Below are 13,329 nucleotides of genomic sequence, written 5' to 3'. Positions count from 1 at the left end.
TGAATACACAGAGGATGAAGATAAAGAAAACATGAACAGAGACAGGACGAAGAAAAAGGAAACATGATCAGACGAAGAAAAAGGAAACATGATCAGGCTGTTTCATAAGTGGGAAATATGGGACAAAGCAAGCTTGTCCAAGGTCAAGCAGGAAGTTTCTGGCATACAAAGGAAATGAATACTGAGCTCATGAATTTCAACTGTTGCATAACTAATAAGGGACATCCTCCCTTCAGTCTCATCCAGAACCCTGAACAGTTTTATTCTACAGCAAAGTCAGATTTACATGGAAAGATTTACCTTACATGACAAAACAGATTCATGCTCCAAATCTGTACCTAGTGAGCAACTGTCAGAGACCCTGTAGGAATCACCTCGTCACCAGTTCCAAATTACCTTCAGGTCATCTGGGATGAAGACTTTGCGAGCTTTCTTAATCATGGGCTGGGGTTTCAGCTCCTCTTCGGAGAACTTGCGCTTGCGAGGATCGAACATCTCCTGGCCAGGAATGCTGGACAGAGCGAGATCTGCAGGGTCAGGTTCGTAGCCCACAGGAACTTGGATAGTCTCAGGATCAATGGGGCTTGGTGTGTTCCGGTTTGCTGGCAAGATCTGACCTACAGAAATACAGGACAAATACAGCTGGGTTAGAAAAATATGTTAATTGTAGCAAAGGTTTTTAGAAGATCTCTACAGATTTTACAAGCAATAATTCTTTCAGCTTTCCCTTCAGATTTGGTATCTATGCTTACTAAATATTAGAATGTCCATTCTGCAAGGTGCATATTCTGACCCAGACATGTTCATGGCCTTTATATTCAGAATCTGTTCCTAACTCTGGTTGCTAATCTTGGATTCCAACGTAACATCGCTGAATCCAACACTGGACTGCAGGCAGAAGATATATTGCTCCAACCTGTACCACTTCATTAGGATCTCATCCTCTGGAACAGATCAGAAGTACTGTCATTTACTTCAGATCTATCAGCACACTATAACCCCTCACAGTTATACCTCTGAGGGTATGTTTATTTTACAATCAAACAATGTACTGTACATGCCATGAATAGCATCTTATGAAAATGTACTTTCAGCTGTGCTGAAGCACTCCAAGGAGACTGCTATTTATTCTTTATGAAATCCGATCAGGGATATTCTAAAAGACAGTGAAGGAAACCAGTGACATGAAAGGCTACAATGATTCCTTAAAGATGCTCTGCAAAAATTAAAAAGACACTCATTGATGCTGCGTTTCTCTTTTATGGTATATAAAATCTAATACAAAGGAGCGTATCCCCAGAAAATGAGCACTATACCTCCCATTTTTCTCTTTTTGATTTTAGATAAAGCCTTCAAGATCCTACAGCACCAATGTGGGCACCATTCCCACTAAAAATCCAATTTAAAATCTCAACCAAAGGCTCCAAAAATAGGATCCTGAAGTCAGCTGCCTAAACATGGACTATCCCTGGGGGCAGAATTTTCAGAAGTTTTCACATGCCTCAGAAGTAGAAGCCTCACAGACTTCAGAGGGAGGCCTTCTGATTGAAGCAGATATTCTTTTATCATTTTAGCTATTTGCTAATTCACTTTAACTTTAGCAATATGATGGCTTTCATGATAACTACAAAAACATCCTGTGGCTGTGTAATATTTCCTTACTTGTGCCCATGTCTGCAACATTTAGGGTGTAAAACAGTAAACATTACATGCCATTTCTAATTCCAAGGCCAACATTAACAATGTAGTTTTTATTTTAATAATATGGGAACTGCACGGAAAATGCACCGGGGGAATTGCACTGCGCAGGGCTTGCTAAGGGAGAGCTTTTGTAACTCCTATTTTAGAGCTGATAAAATCAGCTTCCAGGAAAGGCTGGTGAGGGCCGGGGAGAGGAGAAAAGGAGGATCAAAGTTATCAAAATATAGATGCGGCTACAGGAGAGGGAGCGCGAGGAAAGGATGCTGCTGCACGCAAGGTGCCACTGCGGAGCGCTGCCGCCCCGGCTCGGCTGGGGACGCGCTGCTGGAACGTGGCGCTGCGCTGTCCCTCGTTAGTGCAGCCGGGAACCGGGGGTGCCAGGGCTGCTCCCCGCTCCCGGGGCTAGGAACGCGGCGTTTCCATTGGCACCCCGTTAGTACAGCCGGGAACTGGCGGTGCCAGGGCTGCTCCCCGCTCTCGGGGCTAGGAACGCGGCGTTTCCAGCGGCACCCCGTTAGTACAGCCGGGAACTGGCGGTGCCAGGGCTGCTCCCCGCTCCCGGGGCTAGGAACGCGGCGTTTCCAGCGGCACCCCGTTAGTACAGCCGGGAACTGGCGGTGCCAGGGCTGCTCCCCGCTCCCGGGGCTAGGAACGCGGCGTTTCCAGCGGCACCCCGTTAGTGCAGCCGGGAAGCGGCGGTGCCAGGGCTGCTCCCCGCTCCCGGGGCTAGGAACGCGGCGTTTCCATCGGCACCCCGTTAATACAGCCGGGAACTGGCGGTGCCAGGGCTGCTCCCCGCTCCCGGGGCTAGGAACGCGGCGTTTCTATCGGCACCCCGTTAGTACAGCCGGGAAGCGGCGGTGCCAGGGCTGCTCCCCGCTCCCGGGGCTAGGAACGCGGCGTTTCCCTCGGCACCCCGTTAGTACAGCCGGGAACCGGGGGTGCCAGGGCTGCTCCCCGCTCCCGGGGCTAGGAACGCGGCGTTTCCATCGGCACCCCGTTAGTACAGCCGGGAAGCGGCGGTGCCAGGGCTGCTCCCCGCTCCCGGGGCGAGGAACGCCGCGTTTCCAGCTGGCACCCCGTTAGTACAGCCGGGAACTGGCAGTGCCAGGGCTGCTCCCCGCTCTCGGGGCTAGGAACGCGGCGTTTCTATCGGCACCCCGTTAGTGCAGCCGGGAACCGGCGGTGCCAGGGCTGCTCCCCGCTCCCGGGGCTAGGAACGCGGCGTTTCCAGCCGGCACCCCGTTAGTACAGCCGGGAACTGGCGGTGCCAGGGCTGCTCCCCGCTCTCGGGGCTAGGAACGCGGCGTTTCCAGCCGGCAGCCCGTTAGTACAGCCGGGAAGCGGCGGCGGCCTTTCCCCGGCCCGCCCGCGGTGCCGCGGGTGCCGGGCGCGTTCCCGGCGCAGCGCTCCGGGATAACCGGGACAGCCGCGGGGAGGCTCGGCCCGCACGGCTGGGGCCCCGAGCGGCTTCCCACAAGCTTCATCCCTCCTGGAGACGGCGGAGCGCGGGCTTGAGTCACCTCCCCGCCCGGTGTCACCTCCCGTCAAGGGACGCGCACCCGGCCGTGGGGGCCGATCCATCGCTGATGGATGGATGGGCTGCCACGGGCTCCTTTGAAGGAGCCAATTTACAAATTGCCAGTGGCTTTGAAGGACGAAACACAGGAAAAGCTCCTTGGGTGAGTGCCTCTTCCGCAGCAGCCAGGTATTCCTTACTGCAGACAAATACATAGATGGATGCACCTACAAATGGTGCACTTTCTGTAATACTGATAAAAATGAAGTAAGACACGAGCTCTGAGCACTTTTATAATATTTCTGGTGAGCCTGCAGGGTGTTTCTAAAAGTAAAATGGATTGTGAAATCTGGCCCAGCTTTCTAATTGTCCCACGTGAGAGCCTGTATTTAAATATTGCTGAAGTTCTTGATATACAGGATCAGTTTGCATATTATCATTTATCCACAATGCGACATATTACACAATTACATGAGCTCTGTAGTCACTGGCCTCAAGAAATTTTACAGTATCACCCTAAAAACAGGGCAAAAATGCTCCTTTTAGACATGGGAAATTGAGGCAATGCATCTTAGCAACACAAGAGCAAAACAAATAGCGATGCACCTCCACAGCAGTCTGGGAGCAGACATGGCAGTCAAGGTCCTGCCTTGCACCCTCCACACACAGGTTTCCTCTCCCCTGCTTTAGGAAACTCTCACAACTACAGACCTGGCCCTTCAGCAAACACAAGATGTTCCAGTGCTGGTGAGAAGCTCGTTCAAGGGGAATGCTGCTCACCAAAGCCTGAACAAACCATGTGTCTGAACACCGTCATGAGGAGCCCCAAGAGTGCTGCCCTGTGAGATATTCTACACCCACATGGCACACACACCTCTGCCAGTCTCTGTTCTGTCATGCTCCTGCAAACGATCAGCAATTCCATCAAGAACAGACTTAACAAGAGTATCTCAAGCCCCAGGCAGAAAAACCAGAAATGCTTTGTCCAGCATTTTACGTTGGGCAACTCCTGGCACCCGGGACCTTTTTATTTATTCTATCAAGTTTTGCCAATACTGCAAGCCAGGAACCTGTCTTCGTTAGTTTGCTGGCCAGTGGCCATGACATCTCTGCGGTGCTGGAACTTGTCATAATCCAAGGGGACAGCGTGGGCTGTGCTGGCCTTGGCTCTGCTGTCGCTGCAGGAGTGCGGAGCGCGGCCTCGCCTTACATCGCTCCCCGGGCTCCTCTCCCCGGGTGTGCTCGGCACTTTCGCTCTGCATCCTCCTGCCAAATTTGTTCGGGGTGTTATTTTTATGCACTGAATTCCTCGCAATCAGAGGTAGGTCAAATAAGCACAGCAATCTGAATGTCATGTGCCCAGCAGCCAACTAATCCTTGCATCAGCAAGTTTCCCAGCTGTCACAACAGCCACAAAGGGCTGCTCGGAGGCTCTGATGCACAAGGAATCGGCCAAGGAGGAAACCCACTCTGCAAGGTAAGGCCCCTCAGTGCCCAGCACGGGAGCCAGATGCCTCTGCCAGGCTCTGCATTATTTAAACACTCTGTGCTCACAACAGCGGCCAAATTTTCACAACAGTGAAGTGGCTGGACTGTTTAATGTGCTTAAGCTTTGTTCTCAATGGGGGATGATGACTGCCAAGTGTTTTGGAAAGAACTTAGCCCCTCTATTTAAGTTGCTGAGATGAGAACTCTTGAGCATTAAGCTCTTTTGGAAATCCAGCTGCAGAGCTCCACGGTGGTGGTGGTGGTGGAAGCAAGCCGGGAACAATTGTTAATGGAAACTTCCCCTCATACCACCCTAGTGATGTGTCTCAACCGTGGCCTGGAGAGACCACAACTGTGTCAACACTGGCCTTTTGTCTGGAGCCTTTCCCACTTATAGAACTCCACTCAATCAAGAAGGGGTATGCCAGGACAGACACAGCTCCAGGTGTCTCCTGGCAAAGGGACCAGCAGGTTTTGACAACCCCAGCAATTCTGCTGCCCTAACATCTTGCCCTTGCTAACGCTTTTGGTGTTTCTCTGGCAGGTATTAGCATAGTGGAAAATTTTCCATAAAAAAGGACTTAAAAGAAAGTTTGCTGTTCTAATCCTTTCAGTCAACGTCCTCCTCCTCCCAGCAGAGACTGCCAGTGAGAAGTCCAATGTAATGGCAATATTTTCAGTCTGATTGCTTTTTCAGAGAGAAGTGGACTGAGGCCATTCGCTTGTGTCATTGAGGTGACCAAACTGCTGGTAAAAAAAATAGAAGCTTTAAATTCCTTGCAATAATTAAAATTCCCCATTCAAAAGTATAGCAGCATTTTTGTACACGTACAAAACCTCAAATGCTGATCTGGTATCATAGGGAGTTCAATCACCACATCCTGACTCTTAATTTCCCCTTTTTGAAACATCCCACCTACCAGCTGTGCCCAGGAGAGTGAAGACAGAAATAACCTCTTCAGCTGCACTACTGCTTGGCAGACTTCTTATCTGTACTGCGAGAGATCCCTGGTAAATTATGTGGAACACAATTCTGAATCATTCAACTCCCATAGAAATGTGTCTGATTTTCAGAAAATCTCCCTTCTCACAGCCCTTCTACACTCCTCATCAGCTCAACAGCTGGCTGGAGAACAGCACCGAGATGAAGAAAAGGGAGTGAAAATGTTCTAATCAAAATATTTTTCCCTATTTTTTACACACATTGGAGGGAAATAAAAGAGGAGTTTCCTACTCAATTTATTAGCAGCCCAGAGATAAAACATGTGTTTGCTAATCATTTTTCTTTATATAAACGGAAGGCACTTTGTGTGTGTCAGTCAGGCTCTGCAGCACAGTGGTTAAACTGCCAGATAATCCTCACCCAGAGCTACTCCAGAGCTGTCCCTGTATGTTTTCCAAGCCATCTATCTCCTTGGCAGCTGGCCAGCTATTTGGGATAGCTCCCTTACTCCAAATCACAGCCTGTCCTGGACTAATCTGTCATCCAACTCTGCATTAACTCCTTCAGCCTCCTGAAGTTCTCTCACTGCAGAACCCACAGCAAGAGTGCAGGAATCAAGACAGGCAAAAATCCCCACAGGAAGCAAAGTAAAAGGGGTATTCTGGAGGTCAGGATTTATCTAAGGGCAGCAGCATGTCATGCAATCATTCCTCACCTACAATATTATAAGCAACCTTTTATCTACCCTATCTTACTCTATGTAATTTCCCTGCTATTAGGATTGTAGTTGTTTTCCAGAAACCAAATCATTTAGGTGGATAGGACTAAAGCCACACACTGGAATCCTCCTGCCCTCAACTGGAAGGACAAACCAAACCACTCTCTGCCTTGCGATGAAGAAGACACTTCACCTCTGGGTGTGTTTATCCAAGCAATTATAGGAGCTTTATTTTCTTTCCAAGCAACAGGAAATCTGTGTATTTTGACCAGGGCTCCAAGCTGGCATGGACATTCCCCTATTCCTTATCTTACACAAACTCGATTCTGCTGAACATGGGGTGACTGCAAACACTTCCTGCAGAAAGAAGGATCTCAACCCAGTGCAACCACAACATAATTCGCTGCTTTTAACACACACTATAGGACTGGTACACAAAAGGGTTTTTAAAATGTGTACTTTTTGAAGATATCAGCATTGTTTACAAACCTTGTGCATTTAATTATGAAAGAATTGTCATCTCCCCTCTCAGCATTGTGTGCCTCCGGCTCCAGGCCTCTACAGTATTATTCCAGGCAGGACTGGTAGTCTTATTAAGACTGTCTAACGCTTCCCATTAGAGGATGCTGTCTTCAGTTCCTTCAGCCTTTGCCAGGTTTCAACCATTCTGTTTGGATTTCTTGTGCACCAACTGCTTCTGCCAAAATGGTTCTGCAGTTTCCCGAAAAAAGTTCCACAAAAAATACTTTGTTTTGAACCTGTTAAAAATTTCTGGCAGACTTCTCACTGCAGTGTGCTAGTGACCTGTGCACTGGAAGAGAGAGGGCAGCTCCTGGGTCAGTGTTACTTCAGAGAACCACAGAACAGTTTAGATTGGAAAAGCTCTCCAAGATCATCAAGTCCAAGCATAAACCCAGCACTGCCAATTCCACCACGAAACTATGACTTCAGTGCCACATCTCCGTGTTTTTTAAAAACCTCCAGAGCTGTGATGCAACCACTTCTCTGGGCAACATGTTCCAGCTGTGGGCATGCTCAGGCTGGAGGAGAAGGGGAGGATTTCATTGAGTGATTAGGACTCAAAGCTGAGAAGGGGGTAAGGAGGTGAGGAAGGTGAGGATGGCAGACTGGCAGCCAAAGATGAGAGGGAGAGAGCCTGGAAGGGGAAGGTTGTTCCAGCAAAGGCTGTGATGAATGCACTCAGTAGAAGAGCACTGTTGAAGGGAACAGGGCAGGATGAGCCTGTGCTGATGGTACAAACACAGCCCCAGATTCCCAAGTGCCACAGATTCTCTTCAACAAACAAAACACTGGCAAACCTCCCTGTCTTCCTTCAGCTCCTTACAGCAAGGGTCAGTTGTCATCCTCTACTCAGTCCCAGCAGCAGGACACTGTGGGGTGCTGTCAGATCCATTTCTACTCATTTCCAATGTGCCTGTTGTAAGAGTGGGACATGAGAAAGTCTAGGTTGTCCTTTCAATTTGTTTTTAAAATTAAGTGCAAGAGCTGTGTCAAAAGTCCAGTCATGGTTGCAACAATCTTCCAAGTTTCACATACTACCTTTACCTGGATTCTCTCCTCCTTAAGGAGACACTTGTTTCACCCATTTTGATTTACTCAAATAAATCCATATAATATTTGCCATAAATTATTCCAACCTCCTGTAGAGAAACAATTTCAGGAGTTCCCTCCAGCACTGACAACCACTGCATCTGTGTGCTTCAGAAACAGCTTCTTCCCCACAAGACTCCCATGAAAGAAGGGGCAATACTTACCCTTGCAGATGAAGCAGTACAGATATTTTAACTCAAACCATCATTCTCTCAGGTTAGTAAATATTGTAGGCATTGGCTGCATTTCAAATAGGACTCTCATGGGCTTCTGCAGCTGTGGGGCACAGGTGAGAGCCACCCAAAGTGTCACACTGGGCTCCTCACAGAAAGGGAAGCAAACACATGGTGTGACACATCCAGAAAATCAAATTAATTGCTCATAATTCTGCTGAAACTTTAGCAAAGTCCAGTCTCTCCAGACAAAATCCTTTGGTCCTTCCTGCCAGATTTTCCCTTCTTCTCTTGCTGTTCCCTGCATCCTCTCACATCTGCAGTAAATGAGGTCAAGATCCAAGATCCTACAGACAACCACTTCCTTCCTGAAATGGCCCAGATTCAGCCCAGAGCTGCTCTGAGCTCTGCAGGCAAAATGGGAAAAGGGGGAAGAAGAGGATATAATATAATTAAAGCCTGCATTTCCAAGGGACAGAGTTTGCTATCCAAGGCTGCACACGTGGCCTTCAGTTGTGTGCTTGCAGATCTTCGAGGGACTCACTGGCAAGCCCTGCCTGTGGTTACCATGGAGTGCCTGCAATACACTTTGCCTGCTGGCCCAGCAATGTTCTGCCCTTCAAAACAATAAACAAACAAATAGAAGGCACCAGCAGGTAAAATATTCCACTAACATCTCCTGGAGTTCAGACTCATCTCTTCTGTAAGACCCATACTCTGAAAGCCTCCTCAGATTTAGCCGGCGTGAAGGCAGCACTTATGAGCTCAACGAGGCCTCATCTCTGAAAACAACCAGGAAATCCAATTTTTATTCCCTTCCAATCTATCCCTGCAAGATGCCTGACAGGAGCTGCTCCTGCTCTGAACAATTCCCTTGCAGAATGGCTAAGTGGAGGAACAGAGGGTTTGATTCTGCTCCAAGGACACCGAACAGGGATTTTAAAATTCTTGAAATCATGAATTGATAAAATCTTGAAAGCATGAAATCCACAGTGCTCCTAAATGCCTTTCTGATTTTTCTGTAGGATGCAGCCTTCCTTACAAAGATCAGCCAAGATGGAATTCAGTGGGGACAGGGCCTGAAGAAGAGCTGCAGGGAAGAATGTTCACACCGGTATTTAATTTTAATTTACACTGGGCTTAGAAGCATGTCTCAGCTCAAGATGCTTATGTTCTCTGGTATCTTGGAACTTCTTGACATCCTTTGGCATATTTTTGTTACCTGGTAATTCACATATAGCAAGATTCCTCAAGAAGTACAGTAATTCTTTTCTTAAAGGGAAGATTCCAGAGAAGCAGCAGAATTGTCAGCCTCCTCTGAAGGAGACAAAAACATCCATTTTCCTTTCCTTGGACAATTATGTACCCAACTTTATTAAACCAGTAGATTTAGACAGAGCCCCTGGTTTAGGTAACAGCCTCATATAGCACAGAGTCACAGAATCACAGAGGTTGGAAAAGATCTCCAAGATCATCGAGTCAAACCTGTGCCAAATCCCCACCTTGTCAGCAGTGCAGAGCACTGAGTGCCATGTCCAGGCCTTCCTTGGACACTTCCAGGGTCTTGGACTCCAAACGTCCCTGGGCAGCCCCTTCCAATGCTAAACCACCCTTTCAAAGGAGAAATTCTTCTGGAATCCAGCAAGAACCTCCCCTGGTGCAGCTTGAGGCTGTTTGCTCTTGCCTTGTCCCTTGTTCCCTGGGAGACCCTCACCTTGCCACAACCTCACCATCCACAAATGTGCCCTCATGAGGAATTCTGCTCAAAACAAAGACAACATTTGTCCCCAGGATGTGTCTGTGCCACTGCCAATGTGCTTTTAGACGCTCCAGACCAAGTCAGTCCCTCTCCCATTGTTCTGTTTATTTGTCTATCTAGGACAGCACGCTCTCAGTAAACAGGTCTTGCAAAGAGCCCTCCTGTAGTTCTGACAGCACATGCCACCCATGACTCATGGACCTATTACCCAGTTCTGGTATCCAAGCCCTGCTTGCCTGGGTGTGTTATCAAAACACAGCCAAGGGAGATTTCAGCTGGCATGGAAAAGCCACGTGAAACAGGTACATTTCCTCTGCCTCCCAATCAGCAGCTAATGGGGAGCCCGAGAGACAGACAACAGATGCTATCAGCAGCACTGGAATACATCCCTGAAGGAAAAGAGGTCACTGGGCAGAGTTACAGAACTTGAAAATCTCCTCTTCTCTTTTGATCTGCTCCGTGCACACAAATCTGAACTATGTGTTGCAGTCACTTCTTACTTTTTTTACATTTTACATTTCACTAAAACAAAGCACACTTTTTATGTGACAATTTATTGAGGGTGATTTGTATAAAATAATCACGTTTTAAGAATTGGAGCTGCCAGAATGGGAACACACTGTTCCCATAATCTAAGGAAGGCAGAGTACATTTTATTTTCTCTCTGCCTTAAATTAGGATCCCCTAATATGTTTTGGGAGAAAAAAATTCCAAACAAACAGCAAAACCCGAAAAATTATACTTGGGTTGTTACAGCCCAATAACTGCAGAGGTCTAACTTGCTTTTATATACTAGCTTTATTGCCAAGGAGCACACATAATGTCTGTGTGGTTGTAGATTTTTCTCTACTGATGCATTTATCTCCATTTATAAACCATACAGATGCACCAGGCCTGGGTAGCCTGAAAAAGGGGAGCAGAGGAAGGAAGGCAACATGTAGCCACATAGGGAAAATTCCAGGAAAACAGGCTGTTGAATACTGACACTACCCCTGTGTCTGCAACTACTTTACTGCAGCTGCATAAAACAGGTTTTGGTGCACTTCAGACACAGGAAAATCAGGTAACTTCAAAAAGTAAGCCTAATTAAAAGATATTACAGCACTGAACACCAGGCACTGATAAATTCACTTCTAAATGTGAGGGAGTCACTGAGCACCAGAAAATGGCAAGAAATGCTTTGCTGAGGAGCCTCCAATCCCAAACTAATGCCTGCAGAGACTTCTGTGCCCCATAACAGCTCTCACATGGACCAGTCAGAGCAACATGCACCAAAACCTTCCCAGAGGCAGTGAAAAAGGCTGGTGATGGAATATCTCTTGAAGAAATCCTGGAATTCTAATACTTACATTCCTTCTTGTTTGCAGACCTCCTCTGCAAACTGCCCACAGCCCTGAACTAAGCCTCTGAACACACTACTATGCATGTTCTCAATGCAACAGGCATGTTGAACCTATGAAGATTGTGATCGATGTCAAAAATTAAATCAAAATGCCCCAAGACACAAAAATCAAAGCTTCCTTCATTTATTGTGAAGTGCATTTACTCTGATGCCTTCAGGAGGCATGTCAGCAAAAGGGATCCATATGAGATTGCCATTTTTTCTAAACACTCTTCCCCCAGTCCACAAGTAATACAGATTTTACTCCTGCTATCACACACAGCATAGCTCTCCACTGCCAATTAATGACAAAAAAACCCCATTAATATGTTGTCAATATATTTTTAAAATTTCAATATATTAAAAATAATATATTTTAATGTAACCTTAAGGCCAGCATGCACTGGCAAATCATTGATCAACTCTCTGCATACAGGAACTTTAAAACATGGGAGTTGACATGTTATAAACACAGAGGTATGGAGAACCACTATTTTAAGCTTATTTGGGAGGGGGGAAGTGCCCTTATTCCTGAGACTTTTTATGTCTAAAACACTTAACAATTCACATTAAACACACCAGCGCTTTACAAGCTGAGATGCACAGAAGAAAATTGACTGCTTGGCTTCCTTTTTACACTGGTGGTTGTCCCATTCTCTGCAGAGACAGCACAGGCCTTACAGTATTCTGTTATCTGGGGCTTTTGGGAGGATTTGGGGGGAGGACAAAATCCTTCATGGTCTTTCCCTCCTATTTCCAGGTCACCTGCAGAATTCCCACAGTGTGCCCCTGCTCAACACAGGATGGGGTCTGCCGGAGTTGGCCATGTGGAAAAGGTGATTATTCTGTGTCAACATGGAAGGAGAAGCACTGGACAGCTGGAAAGCACTGCAGGCTGAGGGCAGCAGCAATTCATAGGCTTGGAAAATTATGTGGGCTTTACCTTTTACACTCCTGTTAACTCTGATTTTCATGAAGTAGGTGGTGTTGCTACAGCAACTGTCGTATCACATCATTTCTGCTGTCTCTGTCACAAGGATCATCTTATTTTATCTTAAACTCAGATATGCAGCTTTTCTTCAGCTATTCTAAAGCCCTATGTATTTTGGATATGAAAAAATTATACAAAATAGAGCTGTGTCATATAAATGTGGTTTTTTGGTTTATTTAATGTAGCAAAGGTTATGGAACATTTTTATTTGTTCTCCTTTTACAAATGCATAAGGAATAAAGAAAATGGCATTGGCAGATTTATGGTGCTTCAGATTTTCAGAAATAAATTAAGAGAAGATCTCACAATGAAGATGTTTCATGCCACCTTTAATGTTCTCTCTACAGAAGCTAACCCTGTGCTCCTGTGCACCTCAGCAGAAGTAACTCATCTATTCACAGGTGAAAACATTTTGCTTCCTCATGCCCAGGCTATTTATGCACCTGCATTCCACAGAACTCACACCCAGCTCAGATGCTGCTGCCCACCCACAACACAACCCCAGCCCTCACCTGCTTGACCTGGAAGAAGCACCTCCTGAAGCAAAAGTCCCAACCCACCCTTACCTGGTTCAGAGGGTTTGTGCAAGCTGCTGGGACGAGGTGGTCACCCAGCTTTGCCTTGCTCAATAACCCCAGAATTTGGCTCTACCCTTTGGCCTCCATTTTCCTGCCTGGAAAATGTCTTTTGAGGTTCAATGCACAAGCAAAGCGTCTTTTCCATTTTTGTTATTAACATGCATTCCAATGTGTGCAGTCACAGATCTTATTTTTAAAAATATAAAAAGCAATGTGGAACAGTAGTAAATATTCAGTTACACCCTTGGGATACTCGGGAAACAAAAGAAAAGCCCTACCTATAGTCAAAGGTTATTTCACAGACCTCTCAGCCAGTACAGCTCAGACATCCAGATCAATCTCTGCCACAGCCTAAGATAAGGAGTATTTAGATCTGCTTCCTCCTGAGCATTTCCAGCCACCTCCAAAACAATCAGTGTGGCCACCAAATTACACTCCAGTGCTCCAGACAGGTCCTGGGCAGACAG

The 13,329-nt window shown here is 46.8% G+C and overlaps 1 protein-coding gene across 1 annotated transcript in view; it reads right to left on the bottom strand.

The window, feature by feature from the left end:
- HLF (HLF transcription factor, PAR bZIP family member) overlaps positions 1 to 13,329 on the bottom strand; it is a 36,719-nt gene that overhangs the window by 6,669 nt on the left and 16,721 nt on the right. The window contains exon 3 of the mRNA XM_054644938.2: positions 397 to 617. Within this exon, the coding sequence (XP_054500913.2) occupies positions 397 to 617 (221 nt within the window). The remainder of the gene's footprint in view (positions 1 to 396; positions 618 to 13,329) is intronic.

The sequence above is a fragment of the Agelaius phoeniceus genome, chromosome 19 (genome assembly GCF_051311805.1).
Source record: "Agelaius phoeniceus isolate bAgePho1 chromosome 19, bAgePho1.hap1, whole genome shotgun sequence".
In the NCBI taxonomy this organism is placed as follows: Eukaryota; Metazoa; Chordata; class Aves; order Passeriformes; family Icteridae; genus Agelaius; species Agelaius phoeniceus.
This window is presented reverse-complemented; position numbering and strand designations above follow the sequence as displayed.